Here is a 14,963-nt window from a genome sequence, read left to right as displayed (position 1 = left end):
TGAAGAAAATCTGTAGGCTATACAAAGTATCTCTAACATTGGATTTAAGTTGCCAGTCCTAAACTTAGGGGAAATGACCTTCAAGAATCAAAATCCAAGATAGGTACCAAAAGCCTTTTGATGAACGTGTTTAAAGGTATTACATTTTGCGAATGTTGATCTTATCTACTTGCTGTGTACAACAAACATTTCAGAGGCCAGAAAATTTCTTGCAGTCTCATAGTCCACATTTGATCCCAAGCTGAGAAGACAGATGAACCCTTTATATGTGTTTTTATGACGGTATCAAAAAAGCTGTTCATGGTTGTACCCATGACCCACTGAACTCTATTAGACATGATGTACGGTGTTATTTTTAAACTCCAGATGTACTGGTAAAACAGCAACAGAGTATTTTTTTTTTGTCTGACTGTACTCACAACTATTTAAAAGTGTGACGAATTCATTTAAAAAAAGAAACAAAACAAACAAAGTGGGGGAGATTTCCAAAAACTCATAACAAATTTCTCATAAAATCTTATTCACTCCACCCAATCCAAGAAACCTATTACAGTACAGCTTCAGCAGATTAATTCCCTCTTCACCCTCTCCAGTTTTCTCCCCTACCCCCTCAACTGGCACCTCACCATACCATATGCCCTGAGAACTTAAATGTCCTTATTCTCCTATGTTTAAAAAGCAAACCATCAAGATCTTCCTTTAAAGTTAATATCAAACCTGACTGTCCATTATCTTCCCCCTCAAAAAACATCCTCAAGTATCAAAACTGCAGCGAGAATGCCCATTACCTCCATGAGACAATAGCAATGGAGTCCTGCCAGTTGTTACCATAGTACTGTTAAGGCACAAGGAGAATTCTTGTCAGAACAGATCCACAACAAAATAGGAAATGAAGATAAAAGAACTGAGTACTGAATGTACAAATCAACCTTTTTAAAAAATTAAAAGCTAGAAACTAAGTTTGACTCGCATATGATCAAATGAAATAAAGCACTGCACATAGTCACACTTGCCAACTTTCTGAAGGTGTCTTCTTTCATAAAGTTTACTCTTAATATCAGCTGCAGAATCAATCACAACACACAGAGGTTGAATACAGTAATTTGTTCAGGCTGCAAAGCGAACTACAATAAATACCTGTCCAAATTCTAGGTTGAAAAGAGTGCTGGAAGTGCTGGAAGAAATCCAGTCTGTTCAGAATAAATCACCAATAAGATGCTATAAAATTTAAGCACTCATTTTCAACTTGGTAGCATTTCTTGTACAAACCCACTGTGGCCCTTCCTTATGCTGAAGAGCCAAAGCCAAGAAAATTAGATACATGCACAGCATGATACTACACTTGTTTTCTCAGAAGTAAGTCCCACTCTATTCAGCCACACTTTCTTTTTAATAGAGCTTTTCAAGACTACAGCCTTATTTATGCTGCTCTTAGGTGCTGGTCCATCCAATGTTATGCATAAGCATAGCAAGCCTTAAGTTGAACAGACAAGGGTAGCTAAAGATAACTGATCTGATTCAGAGAAGATGCTTCCATGTGCAGGACAGGAACAGATGTTGCCTACCAGCACTGCATTACTTCCAATGGAATGCATTTGGATCTGCTCTCATGCTCTAATCTCCTTCTCTTCTCCACATAAGGAGCTTTTCATCACAAAGCTTGACATTATGAAATTCTACATATGTAGAATTAAAATTAATAGACATAACTTAGGTCCATTGATTTCAATGGGTCTACTCTAAGTAGGAATAACACTGGATACAACCCTAACATTTTCTGATAAAATGAAGCACCAATTTCTCATAAAATTGATACAGTGAGGTATCATTATGGGAAAAACTATGCTGGATTAAAAGTGTTAACTTTTATTCATGGTTCTGTTTACCCCTATATAAAAGGTGCAACTTGTCAAGGGATTGTTAAAGAATTTGCTTCATACCTTACAAAACCTAATTTTCAAGATGGCTCAAGCAGCCATTAAAACAATCTCAAAATTATAGCAAATAGAAGAAACAGTGATCAATGGTAAAACCTCACCTAACAATCACAAGTAAACATCCTCAAACAAAAAACAAAACATGGCAACATTAAAGATATTAATAATTAAAAGCATTAAAAAGTCCAACAATAAAAATACCGTATTTTTCCATGTACTGTATAAGACTAGGTTTTTTCCCTAAAAAATAATGTCAAAAATTAGGGGCGTCTTATACAGGGGGCCATCTCCCCCCATTTTCTTAAATCTGAGTCCCCAAAAATAGGGGTGTCTTATACATGGGGGCGTCAGACGGAAAATACGGTACCTCTGCAAGAACCTAATCAAATCCTATAGGAGAGCATTCCTGAAGAAGATATTCAGGATCCACCTCACTTTTTGACAGCAGAGGCACCTAGAAAAGGGCCTCTGATATTGGTTGCGTCCAAAACTGCACTCCTCTCAGACAATAACTTTGCCCTCTCTCCCCTTCTACTCCTCAAAATCTAGAGGGAATCCTCTGGCAGATTTCAGTAGGGGCTTGCAGGAAGGGAAGAGGAAGTCCCATTGGACACAATTCAATCCTTCTAATTGAGCAAGTTTATGTGAATGGTTCCTTTACTTTAAAAACTTGGGTCCCAAAAGGTATACAGCTTTAGATGTTAAAGGTTGAGACCAACACTTTAAATTAAACAGATCAGAAACCAGTAAGGTGGTTTCAACACTGGTTAGCTATGTTCTGACTAATTAGTTCCAGTCAATAATCAGGCTGTTGCATTTTGAACCAACAGACATTTATGAGTAAGCTTTAGAGGAAGACCCACGTAAAATGCATTGCTGAAATCTGGATGTTACGAGGAAATGGGAAACAGTGGTGTTGACAACTGTGTTGTTATTCTTGTACACTGCTTCTGCTTCAGATGGTGGGGTTTGCTATTGCTCTTTACTTGATACTTTCTAACCCCATTCCAAAAATTGTCCTCAGCTGCCTCCATGTTAAGTTATAATAGAAATTTAGAAAGACAGTAGAATTGTTTACTGTTAAAGGTAAAGGTAAAGGGACCCCTTACCATTAAGTCCAGTCGCAGACGACTCTGGAGTTGCGGCACTCATCTCGCTTTACTGGCCGAGGGAGCCGGTGTACAACTTCCGGGTCATGTGGCCAGCATGACTAAGCCGCTTCTGGCAAACCAGAGCCACACAGAAAATGCTGTTTATCTTCCTGCCGGAGCAGTGCCTATTTATCTACTTGCACACTGATGTGCTTTCAAACTACTAGGTTGGCAGGATCAGGGACCGAGCAACAGGAGCTCACCCCGTCGCAGGGATTCAAACCACCAAACTTCTGATCGGCAAGCCCTAGGCTCTGTGGTTTAGACCACAGCGCCACTCGCGTCCCGCGTTTACTGTTAGGAGTGCACAAATTATAGCCAGGTATCTCTTTAAGGTAAACCCAAATGCCTCAGAACACAGCTCCAAGTACATAAGAAACAACAGTACAGGGAACAAGCAGCAGATGACCACATACAAATGTAAGCTTTGCTAAACAAATCCAAAAAATGAAGACCACACCAAATGGAAACATGTTTCAGTTTTAGAACAGACATGCCCTGATTAAAATCTCCTGTCTCTTAGCCAAAAGAAATAGAAAAGGAAGAAATGAAATGAGCAACCACTAGTTCCATAAATGCCCAGTAAAGTAAATGTAAAACTGATAACTCCAAAACTAGATATTAGTATTTCTGGAAGTACTCAGCATTCATCAGATGTGCTGAATATATTAGGCAAGCACTGGATAAACACCTGGTATTTCAAGCAGGGAAACATGTATAAATGTTTATGGTAGAGTATATGACATATTTTGCAACATTATTGGACAACATTCAGATATTCATTTTTCAGTGGGCGTAAAATCACAGAACACTTAAATAAAAAAGTAACAATTCAGTTTTGTTTAATAGCTACACCAAATATCTGTCATATTTTGTACTCACCGTTCTTCCTTTCATTGAGGGGAGGCAAACATTGGATGGGTTGCAAGGAGAGTTCCTGAAATTCATGAGCAACTGCCTCACTGTGTGGACTAGGTGCTAGGCGTGGTAATAATCCCGAATCATCTTCTGGCTCTACTGTTCCCAAGTGTTCCATTGTGTTCAAATACCTGGAAATATTGACAACAGAGGACAGTTTAGTGCCAACAAGTTGTCAAAATGGATCAAAAGTAATCACATGCAGATATTCAACAACTACACCTAGAACCACAAGTTATTCTTACCTTCAAAGCCTTCTATCATCATGGCCCCTTTATCTCTCTCCTCCTATGGATACCTATCTTTACCCATTCATACCTCCTTCCAAAAGTCTTCTGTTCCCTCAGATAACTCTGTTCACTCTCCTTTGATGCCCCTTATGCCCAAAACAGTATGCTAGAACACCTGTGTGTTGCACCAAAAGTGATTTAGTCATGCTGGCCACATGACTCAGAAAACTGTCTGTGGACAAACGCTGGCTCTCTGCCTGAAGCGAGATGAGCGCAGCACCCCATAGTCACCTTTGACTGGGCTTAACCGTCCAGGGTCCTTTATGTTACCTTTACCTACTTTAAAACCCTTTGCAAAACCCTCTTTTATCCTTAAGCCTTTGGGTACAGCCCCCAAGTTCCCATAATCTATTGAAACTAATCTTAAGGTTAAAGAAATAAATGCAAAACTTCCCATTTACCCCTGGATATTTCCCCCACAAGGAGGATCTGATGCAAGGAAACTGGAAATTGCAATCAGGTAAAATATTAAAGAACCTTTTAATGAGGGTGAAAGAGGAGAGCGCAAAATATGGTCTGAAACTCAACATCAAAAAACTAAGATCATGGCCACTGGTCCCATCACCTCCTGGCAAATAGAAGTGGAAGAAATGGAGGCAGTGAGAGATTTCACTTTCTTGGGTTCCATGATCACTGCAGATGGTGACAACAGTCACGAAATTAGAAGACGCCTGCTTCTTGGGAGAAAAGCAATGATAAACCTAGACAGCATCTTAAAACAGAGACATCACCTTGCCGACAAAGGTCCGTATAGTTAAAGCTATGGTTTTCCCAGTAGTAATGTATGGAAGTGAGAGCTGGACCATCAAGAAGGCTGATCGCCGAAGAATTGATGCTTTTGAATTATGGTGCTGGAGGAGACTCTTGAGAGTCCCATGGACTGCAAGAAGATCAAACCTATCCATTCTCAAAGAAATCAGCCCTGAGTGCTCACTAGAAGGACAGATCCTGAAGTTGAGGCTCCAGTACTTTGGCCACCTCATGAGAAGAGAAGACTCCCTGGAAAAGACCCTGATGTTGGGAAAGATGGAGGGCACAAGGAGAAGGGGACGACAGAGGATGAGATGGTTGGACAGTGTTCTCGAAGCTACTAACATGAGTTTGGCCAAACTGCAAGAGGCAGTGAAGAATAGGCGTGCCTGGCGTGCTCTGGTCCATGGGGTCACGAAGAGTCGGACACGACTGAACGACTGAACAACAACAAAATATTAAGTCCCCCCATTTCCATCCCCCACCATTTCTCCACTTTCAATCTAAAAAAAAGTCATGAGGTTCAGTTTGCATATGCAGTTTGGCTCTCAATAAAACAAAATAAAACAAAATATGTATTCACATAGCAAGTTAAGAACAGCCCAACTGAGTACCATTTTTCACAGACACCATAATTTGTATCTGAAGAAGTGTGCATGCACACGAAAGCTTATACCAAGAACAAACTTAGTTGGTCTCTAAGGTGCTACTGGACAATTTTTTAATTTTTTTATATATTTCGACTGTGTCAGACCAACACAGCTACCTACCTGAATCTAGAACCATAATCTGAGTAATTTTTTTAAGGTGTCAAAGGAAGCCCAGGTAACTTTAAATACCTTTTCTCCATGGGGACCACATAAGAACTAATGTTAATTATGTATACAGATGATTGCAAATGACTGAACAGAAAAGGGACTCTTGGCTACTACTGGTGGATGCCTTGATGAAAATGTCAGTGGAAAACAATACTGCTATGAAAGAGTAAACTCCATACTAGGAATCCATAGCAAAAGGATTGAAAATAAAACCGCCAATATTATAATGCTGTTATACAAATCTGTGGTTATTAAAGCATGAGCAAATATATATTTTCTTGTCTTTTTAATAGACACACACAAAGGCAAAATAATAATCAAATATTGGGGTTTGTTTGTTTTTACAAACTGTCTCCATACAACCCTTGATTTCCATACAACTCTTAACAGCTGTCCAGCTAAAGTAAGTAGCTACTAATATTAACAGAATATTATAATTATAATTATTATAATTATTATTAAAAAGCTTTCTGATTCCCAAGTGGAATATTCTAGCTACATATTCTCTTTCATAACCTCCCATCAAGTTAAGAGTGAGCCCTTTAAAGTTCTTACATAATTTCTCAAAACTCCCATTAATAAGAGCTAAAGTAAAATGTTGCTTATAAATTCTGTGGGTGTATCATTTGCAAAGCTTTTATCTTTGTATGTCTATGACTCATCTCTCCTCTTGAAGCCTTTTTTATTATCCAGCCTTGCTTGCCTTCTATTCCACAGTCAAATGTTCTTTCTGTCCTAGCCAAGGTCACTAATGAGTGCCAGTAATATTCATATACCTGTATACTACTATGGCCTTGATTTCACAAGTAATACCACTGTGCAAGCAGTATAAAACTTGTGTAGTGGCCATTCTTTAACTTGGGAAGATTCATTAGGATGTGTTAACACTGTTTGCCACCAAGTGGGCTGGGGATGATTGCAGGGGTGGGCACTGAGTCGCCCCCCATTAACATGGATGGATCATTCCCTGGTGAGACTTGGATTTATTGTTGCTGACCACCACCATTTGCAAAGGTATGGAAATTAAGCAAATAATCCACTCCTAGAGACCTCTTTCTTAATGTCATGTTCTATCAATTTCACATCAGGACAACTGTAACTGATGCAGTGGAGTAAAAAGTGCATTGCATTTCCCCTTCTATTTCTCACAGACCATTTTTTCTAACAGATTAGCTATATTAGCTTTAAGTCCAAGCCTGAATAATTTCCCATTTTAATTCTACAATCTATACTCTCGCCTGGCCCTTTCCCCATCCCCACAAGTATGGCATTTTGTTACAGCTTCAGGTAGCTCTTTGCCATGTAATATTCAGTTTTGTCTCCCTAAGTTCTTAGCAATTCGAATCTATTTCAGATCGGAATATGGGACTTTAAACTCAGATCTAACTGTTGCTGAGATCTTTGTTTCATTGTCCATGTTTTAAAGCATTTCTTTCAGTTCAAGCATCAGGTCTGCTAAGTTGATGTATTAGCAGATAAAACCAGGAGCAAGAAAACTATTTGTTCATCTTGCTGGCTAAGCCCCTTCCGCCCATAGAAAGGACGGGGGGGTTGCAGGCATCACGAGCCCTTCACATGCACAGGGGATGGCTTCATCCCCTGACGCTATTGGCTGAGCCCTGGGCACGGCGCCTGGCTGGCTAACCAACCAGTGCGGCCGACAGGTGGCTGGTTGCATTTAAACAGGCATGTGGCCAGGGCTCGGCCTCTTGCTTCCTGCTCCCAGCTGATGTGCAGCAGCAGGGCTCTCCCATCAGTGGTTAACCCTTCCCAGACTGCCAACATGACCTACTGGAGCCGGATATAGTCGGTTAGTTTCAATGCCTAAGCCAATACCGCTCAACATCCGTAACCAATAAAGTTGTGGCCTTTTCATGCCCATTAACCTTACTTTCTGAGTCCTGTGTCTTTATTTCACCGTGGGAGGGGTCGGGATATTGACATGCAATCAAGCCACTCCACCATCACCTCCCATACTCCCACAGCCAGGCTATTAAATGGAGATACTTACTTAGAGCATGTAACATCCCTGTTGATACAACCGCATTAGCTACCAATTTGTTTCCAGACCCAGTTAAAAGTGCAGGTGATTACCTTTAAAAGCCTTTACAGATTGGAAGGCTTTTCATTTGAAGCGCTGCCTTCTCAACAATCAACCTTTTAAAAATGTGTGGTATACATGCTTTCAACCATCTGCTCTTCCATGGTGTGCTGGAGTCTCAAGTCCCACAATTATCACAAGAAGTAACATTTGATATTTGATTCATAGGTTACCAGAGTGGCAAAGGGGCCACTTGCTGGTAGGTCAGAGGCAGAGATATTCCAGTTAATGGTGTTTAATTTTTTAGAAACACATTTTCTTCTGTCACAGTGTCACTACCATCTGTGCTTTAATGTTCTCTGCTTAAGCACATGTTTAACTATTCCACTGAAATAAATTGGAGATTAAAGTGTATAGCATTGGCTAGGTCATGCTCTATATTATTATTATATTATTATTATTATTATTTTATTTTTAAAAGCTACAATAATTCAACTAAACAAAGCCACATACACATTGGGAGTCAAGAGCATCGTTTAGCTGTAAAAGATGTTAGGTTTGGTGGTAGATATGAAATTCCTAGTGGTTAAAACCTCTAGGACTAACCAAATATTTGGGATCCCAACCACTAGTTTTCTCAGATGGGGAGAGAGCAAAGATGTAGAGCAGCCTTCCTTCAACTTGTTGCCCTCTATATGTTTTGGACTACAATTCACATCATTCCTGACCATTGGCCATGCTAGGTGGCACCGTTGGGAGTTCAAAGGAGCTAGAAGACTGGGAAAGCTTAGTTTAAAAGTGCGTAAAGCACAGCTAATTAGGTAATATACGATTTCAAATAAAGAAAATTCATAGGGAGCCTAGAATATCAGGTTAAAGAACTGAGGGGTAGGGTCGCTAAAATACATTAATTCATGTTTCCTTAATTTATATGCTATTTTTGGGCAGTGGGAAAGCAGATTTTGGAAACTTCCATGCCTATGTTCCAGAAAATGTGCTTCTTTGTACAGTGGTACCTCAGGTTAAGCCTGAAGCACCACTTTAGCTAATGGGCCTCCTGCTGCCACCGCGCCACCACCGCCCGATTTCTGTTCTCATCCTGAAGCAAAGTTCTTAACCCGAGGTACTATTTCTGGGTTAGCAGAGTATGTAACCTGAAGCGTATGTAACCTGAAGCATATGTAACCTGAGGTACCACTGTACATTATAAACAGTCAAGTGCATCTCTAAGGCTAACTATAGTTACATATATAGAAAAAAGAAGTGGCTTTGGGGTTTCATCAAGTTTACAATCATATGTAGCTGCTAACTGCTTAATAATAAGCTTTTAGAAAGCATAGCTTGTCATAACCCTGCTCCCATTTTATGACATTATACATTCCCCAAACTCCCACATGTTCATTGAAATAGATACATCATTAAGAGAATCTTTCAGAGCAGAATTCCTATTAAAATTCTTACACAAATGTACCAGAGGGAGGAGAAGGTGTCACGGGATTGGAAGAAATTCAAAGACTATCTAGTTAAATCAGTAAAATTGAATATTTGAGCAGAATTAAATAGAATAGCGGCTTTAGCAGGTATACGCTAGATAAAAGTGTTAGTAAGATATTTTGTGTGAAAGATTTAATTGTTAGAAATGTGTTAAGATTTGGTGTTTAAGTTAAGATATGGTTAAGTAAAGCAAAGCGCATTAAAACTGAGCAAATGTGAATAGAATAAGATATAAAAGCTACCCAGAAGATATATATGATTTTGAAGACAGTGGAGGGAATGGGGGAAGTCCCCAAAATAGAGAAGATAGTAATAAGAAAAGTAAGAGGATAAGTGTTAGTTTAAAGGTTTGTATATGTTTCTTTTTATTGTAATTGTTTGATTGTGTTTTGTGTTGTGTTTATGTATTGCATTTTTGTGTTGTTATTGTTTATGCTATGTTTTTCTTTTGTCTGAATAGAAAATAATAAAATCTTATAAAAAAAAAAAATTCTTACACAAATGTAAATTGCTTAGTGACTTCAGCACCATTTCCATCAATAAGATAAAATTCAATTTAATTTAATTGCATATGCTCATATGGAACTAAATTCCACTACACGTACATGAAATCAGAAGTGTACCAACAGCTTTGCTGTACGTTTGCCTCCATTTGAAATTAAACTGCGGGGAAACATAAATTAGGACAGTTTAAAATGCCAAAAATTAATCACTTGCTAAGATGCATTTTGGAAATCCAAATTTCTTATGACTGAAATGTCAAATTATCTGCATATAAATGAAGTTAGGCTTTATTTGCCTTTTCTATTATATTTCTTCTTTTATTCATAAAGGCTTACTTATGAATTCTAATAAAAACTAGGAAACAGAGTCATAGTACCTAGCAACTGTTGCTCCAGTTACTCTCAATTCTTATTGCTATGGATATATGCAATATAAAAAGAGCATTGATTGGAGGAAAACAAATGTTATGAACTAAGGCAAAATAACTCTTGCTCTCTTTGACAACCGTTACAAAGGGCATGTGAAAAATAGGAAGGCCAAGAAAGTGATCAATGGCTATACCACAAATTTCAAAACATATACTTCAACATGGAGTGAAAGAATGTAAAAATAGCCTGCTGGATCAGACCAATGGCCCAGCATCCCATTCTAGTCCAGCATCCCATTCTCACAGTGGTCAACCAGATGCCTGTGGGAAACCAGCAAGCAGAACATGAGCACAAGAGCACTTTCCCCCGTGGTTTCCAGCAACTGGTATTTGGAAGCATTGCTGCCTCCAACTGTGGATATTCCAAGGAAAACAAGCATTCAAAAATTATATGCAGCAAGTTTTGAACTGCCATAGATAGCACTAGAAAACATTTTTGTCCAGGTTCACATATTTATATATTGCATTTATATCTCACCCTTCCTCCCAAAGGAGCCCAGGGTGGCAAACACACATAATTTAAAAATGAAAAAATACTAAAACAATTAAAATATCCTAAAAACAATTATAGTTAAAACATTTAAAAAGCAACTACAGTTAAAAGCATTATAAAAGCAGTTGCGTGTCGAGACCCCGCAACCACCCCCTCGAATGAATAAAACACCAGGACACAGAATATTGGGTTAATGTTATTGGGCAAATTTTGGCCACAACTTTATTGGTTACAGAATGTGAGCGGTATTGGCTTAGGCATTGAATAGATCAGACTATATCTGACTCCTGCCCGTTGCGCAGGGAGTCCAGTAAGGGTAAACCACCGGTAGGGGGAGCCCCATCGATGCAAACCAACTCGAGCTCCCCCCAGGGTTCCCGAAGGGGTCGTGGCATGGCCCCAGCCCCGCCCCAGCTTTGGACAAGATCCACACACCCAGATTCCTTTAACGGAATACCCTTAAGCTTGGAGGGGCAGGCGATGGCCAGACCTTCCCTCCCCCGTCATAAGGTCACCCAATACCTAACCGCCAAACCTTACAAAGTTGTGACGATTGCTATGAGGTAGGTGAAAACCAAATGGATCAAGCCAATTTGCCAAGTGGAAAAAATCCTGCCAGGCCCCTCAACGGCGACCCACCGAGGTCCATAACAAGGCCAGTTAAGAAAACCTGCAAGTAGGGAGGGAGGGTGGGAGATTGAGGAAGCCAGCAAAGAGGAAGCCCTCTGATTGGCTGGCTAGCTGATGACGAGGCTGGGACTACGTCCCCCGCCCCTGGAGGAGAGTGGGTGGCCACGTGGTCCACTGCACTGCAACACTCCCCATGGTTAAGTGGAGCGGACTTACAGTTAAAAACATTATTTCATGAAGTGATCTCATAGTTCCTAGGAACAGTTTTCTTCAGTCACCAAAATGCATGGGTAATACACAGGAGTGTTTTCAAATGCCTCTTGAAAGTTAATAATGATGGGGACGGATGGATGTCACTAGGGAGGGCATTTTACAAACAGGGAAACACCAGCTTTGACTGAAGCCAGCACAAAAGTTTCTAAAGTGCAAACCTTATACGGAACTGATTTAATATTTTAAATGCCTAGACACCAGAAGCAGATCTTTAGGCATTTAAATCCCAGATACCTGAGGTTTTTCTGCTCTAATTCACTATCAGAAGAAAATTCTGATAATACATATGAATTATGTGGCAAAAAAGGTAAAAAAAAAAATATACAAATAATATTTGCTGCCGGGCTTATCACTTTTAACAGCACAACGTGTTCATTCACCCATTACTTGACACTCCAAATCTACACACTAATGACCACCAATATTCCACTACACATAATCTTCTGATGCCCATGCATCTGCCAAAAAGATACAGGAAGTTCCCAATTGTCAAATTCCAATACTGCAGTCTGAACAAAGATAGTGAAACTGATGGGTACTACGGTAGTTCACAAAAAGTTTGCTTGCATAGTTTTTGCTTAGGGAAAGTCACATAAAAAAGGTGCCAGGCTGTTTCATTGTAATTATGGTAGCCTTTAGAGCAGCCTTCCCAACCTGGTACCCTCCATATGTTTTTGATTACAGCTACCATCAGTACTAGCCAACATAGTCAATGGTCAGGGGTGATGGGAATTGTGGTGCAAATCACCTGGAGAGCACCAGGTTGGGGATGTTTTTCACTCAGTACTTCCAAAGACATTTACATATCTTAGGTAAAATAACAGCAAGAAAGATAAAGTGGACAACATTGCCCCAGTTCAGACATCATGACATCTACACTTTGCTATTCCATGTACAAGCATTAGTGGTCACTGGATTCGAAATGAATTGAAACATTAACTCCATATTCCATTCATATCCAAGATCATGAATATCCACTTAACAACATTGCAATAAACATTTATAAACTACTATTATGGCTTTAGCTTTCTGCCAAAGATACAACTATTTTCTCCAACACTATAGGAGATGCTGAGGCCCTCAAAGCTGACAGTTCATAAAGAGACACCAAAAGATATTTTAGCTGGAGATATTGCCATTCAGCACTGATTTCTAAAAACAATACAGGCAATGACTGATTAATGCACGTCTGAAAGACACATGCACTGCACCGAACCTGGAACTGATGGAAAGGATCACAAAACACATCATTAAAAGGGCGTAATGAGGGCATAACAGGGTAGAGGTGTGTTCATATGCGTCCCACCAATTCATGTGGGGGCTGGGAATGGAATCCCCCACATGAAATGCTCATAAACTCTTACGCAATATTTCTTCTCCTTTACAGTATTTTCATGTATTTTCTTAATGTTGATAGATGTTTACTGAGCTTTTAATAAACAGTTAAATTTCTTTATGATTTCATTGTTATGCTTAGCTATCAAGCTATTTCCATTTATGACAAATTTGCAGGTGCTGCTCTGTTTATTCACATCCAGCAAGCCCTTGATTCAAACAAAGCAAGGAAAACGTTAGAATTAAACTACAGAGGAAGGAAATTCATGTTTGTTTCCTATGTGTACAACAGGACACTTTTCCAGCTGCTTTTTCCTGTACATGAACTTCTGTGAATAACATTTATTCTAATAGCGTAAATACAGTAGCACAATTTTATGTGATACTGTATTTTTCCGTGTATAACATGCCCCCCTGTATAAGACGACCCCTATTTTGGGGATTCACATTTAAGAAACTGGAGGGAGATGGCATGGCCCAGAGTTGTTGAGCTATTTGGGGGGAGGATAGCCCAGAGATGTTGAGCTTTTTTGGGGGGGTGCCAAAAATCACTAACCACAATGAAAACACTTATATCGCTTGCATCGCGGAATCCAACAGATGTGTGCCCGCTCGCCAATCGCACGCCCATTTGCCACAGTGGCAGCCAATCCGCAACAGCCCTTTCCACAGCAACCAATCACCCATACAATTACTGCACTAGCAGCCAATCCAAAGCAGCCCTTGCAGCAGCAACAAATCACACACCAAATCACCGCTGACAAGCTCCTGCTCACGGCTGCAACCAATCACCCATCCCCCCTATGCACTATCCGTGTACAAGACGTCCCCCATTTTTAAACATTATTTTAGAGTAAAAAAAACCTCATCTTATACCCGGAAAAGTACAGTATATTGAAGCTTGATCAGTTGTTAACAGATCAACAGGGGGAACTTAAAAGTAGTTCTATAACAAATAACACAATATCCATTTCAGGCAGAATAGTTTGCAACCAAGGTAACACCTAAGAATTTGCTTCCATGGAAGCTAATTGTATCACTTAATTGCAACACTTGCAAGTGCTACTCAAAAACAGCAATTCAGTTAATAATTAGACTTCAGTTTAATATGTATATTGAATCTCTTCCTCATATGCCTTAAAGGAGGAGGATGTACAAAGAGACACATGCTTTTCCATACCTGCTTTAAAAACACAGAAACAGGACTTTGAAAATATTTGCACAGATATTTTCTTTGGCTACTACCTTCGCTTATAACCTAAGCGTTGAGAACACCTATGTATCTTAATAGTAATGCCGCTCATACATTTGTTTCACTGAAAATTCCACAGAATTCACACTATCACACCAGGTCCAATGCACTCTACATCTTCTATTTTGAGATTAATATTCTATTACAGTGGTACCTCGGGTTAAGAACTTAATTCATTCTGGAGGTCCGTTCTTAACCTGAAACTGTTTTAACCTGAAGCACCACTTTAGCTAATGGGGCCTCCTGCTGCCGCTGCCGCGCCGCCGCCCAATTTCTGTTCTCATCCTGAAGCAAAGTTCTTAACCAGAGGTACTATTTCTGGGTTAGCGGAGTCTGTAACCTGAAGCGTCTGTAACCTGAAGCGTCTGTATAAGCAAAACCCAAAATCCCTAACTGCATAAGCACATGGCTGAGTATTATGCCTAAATTCATTAAGTTTTGAATCCCAGGAACCAAAACCGTCCATTATAAAATCCTTCTTAGCCGGTAAACTCACAATTAACTACATTTCCATATGCCATTGCCAACCTCTTTAAGAAGGGACAAGGAAAGGTTGCACTTGATTCAATGAAAATGTTTAATCTTCAGTTGATTTAACATACATACACATTTTGCACCAACTGGACCCCTAAACAGGTATTTAAAAATCA

General features: G+C 39.6%; 1 protein-coding gene across 2 annotated transcripts in view; it reads right to left on the bottom strand.

Moving 5' to 3' along the window:
- Window positions 1–14,963, bottom strand: part of MRTFB (myocardin related transcription factor B) — a 90,811-nt gene that overhangs the window by 57,853 nt on the left and 17,995 nt on the right. The window contains exons 1-2 of one of the 2 annotated variants that reach the window (XM_033166528.1): window positions 10,005–10,062; window positions 3,971–4,137 (exon numbers count right to left, since the gene is read on the bottom strand). In XM_033166528.1, coding sequence (XP_033022419.1) covers window positions 3,971–4,137; window positions 10,005–10,051 — 214 coding nt within the window. In that variant the 5' untranslated portion in view covers window positions 10,052–10,062. Of the gene's footprint in view, window positions 1–3,970; window positions 4,138–10,004; window positions 10,063–14,963 lie in introns of those variants that run through there. The other variant, XM_033166529.1, reaches the window with a different exon arrangement.

This window comes from Lacerta agilis, chromosome 13 (genome assembly GCF_009819535.1).
Source record: "Lacerta agilis isolate rLacAgi1 chromosome 13, rLacAgi1.pri, whole genome shotgun sequence".
Classification (NCBI taxonomy): domain Eukaryota; kingdom Metazoa; phylum Chordata; class Lepidosauria; order Squamata; family Lacertidae; genus Lacerta; species Lacerta agilis.
Note: the sequence above shows the minus strand (reverse complement) of the source record. Positions and strands in the feature narration are given on the sequence as shown.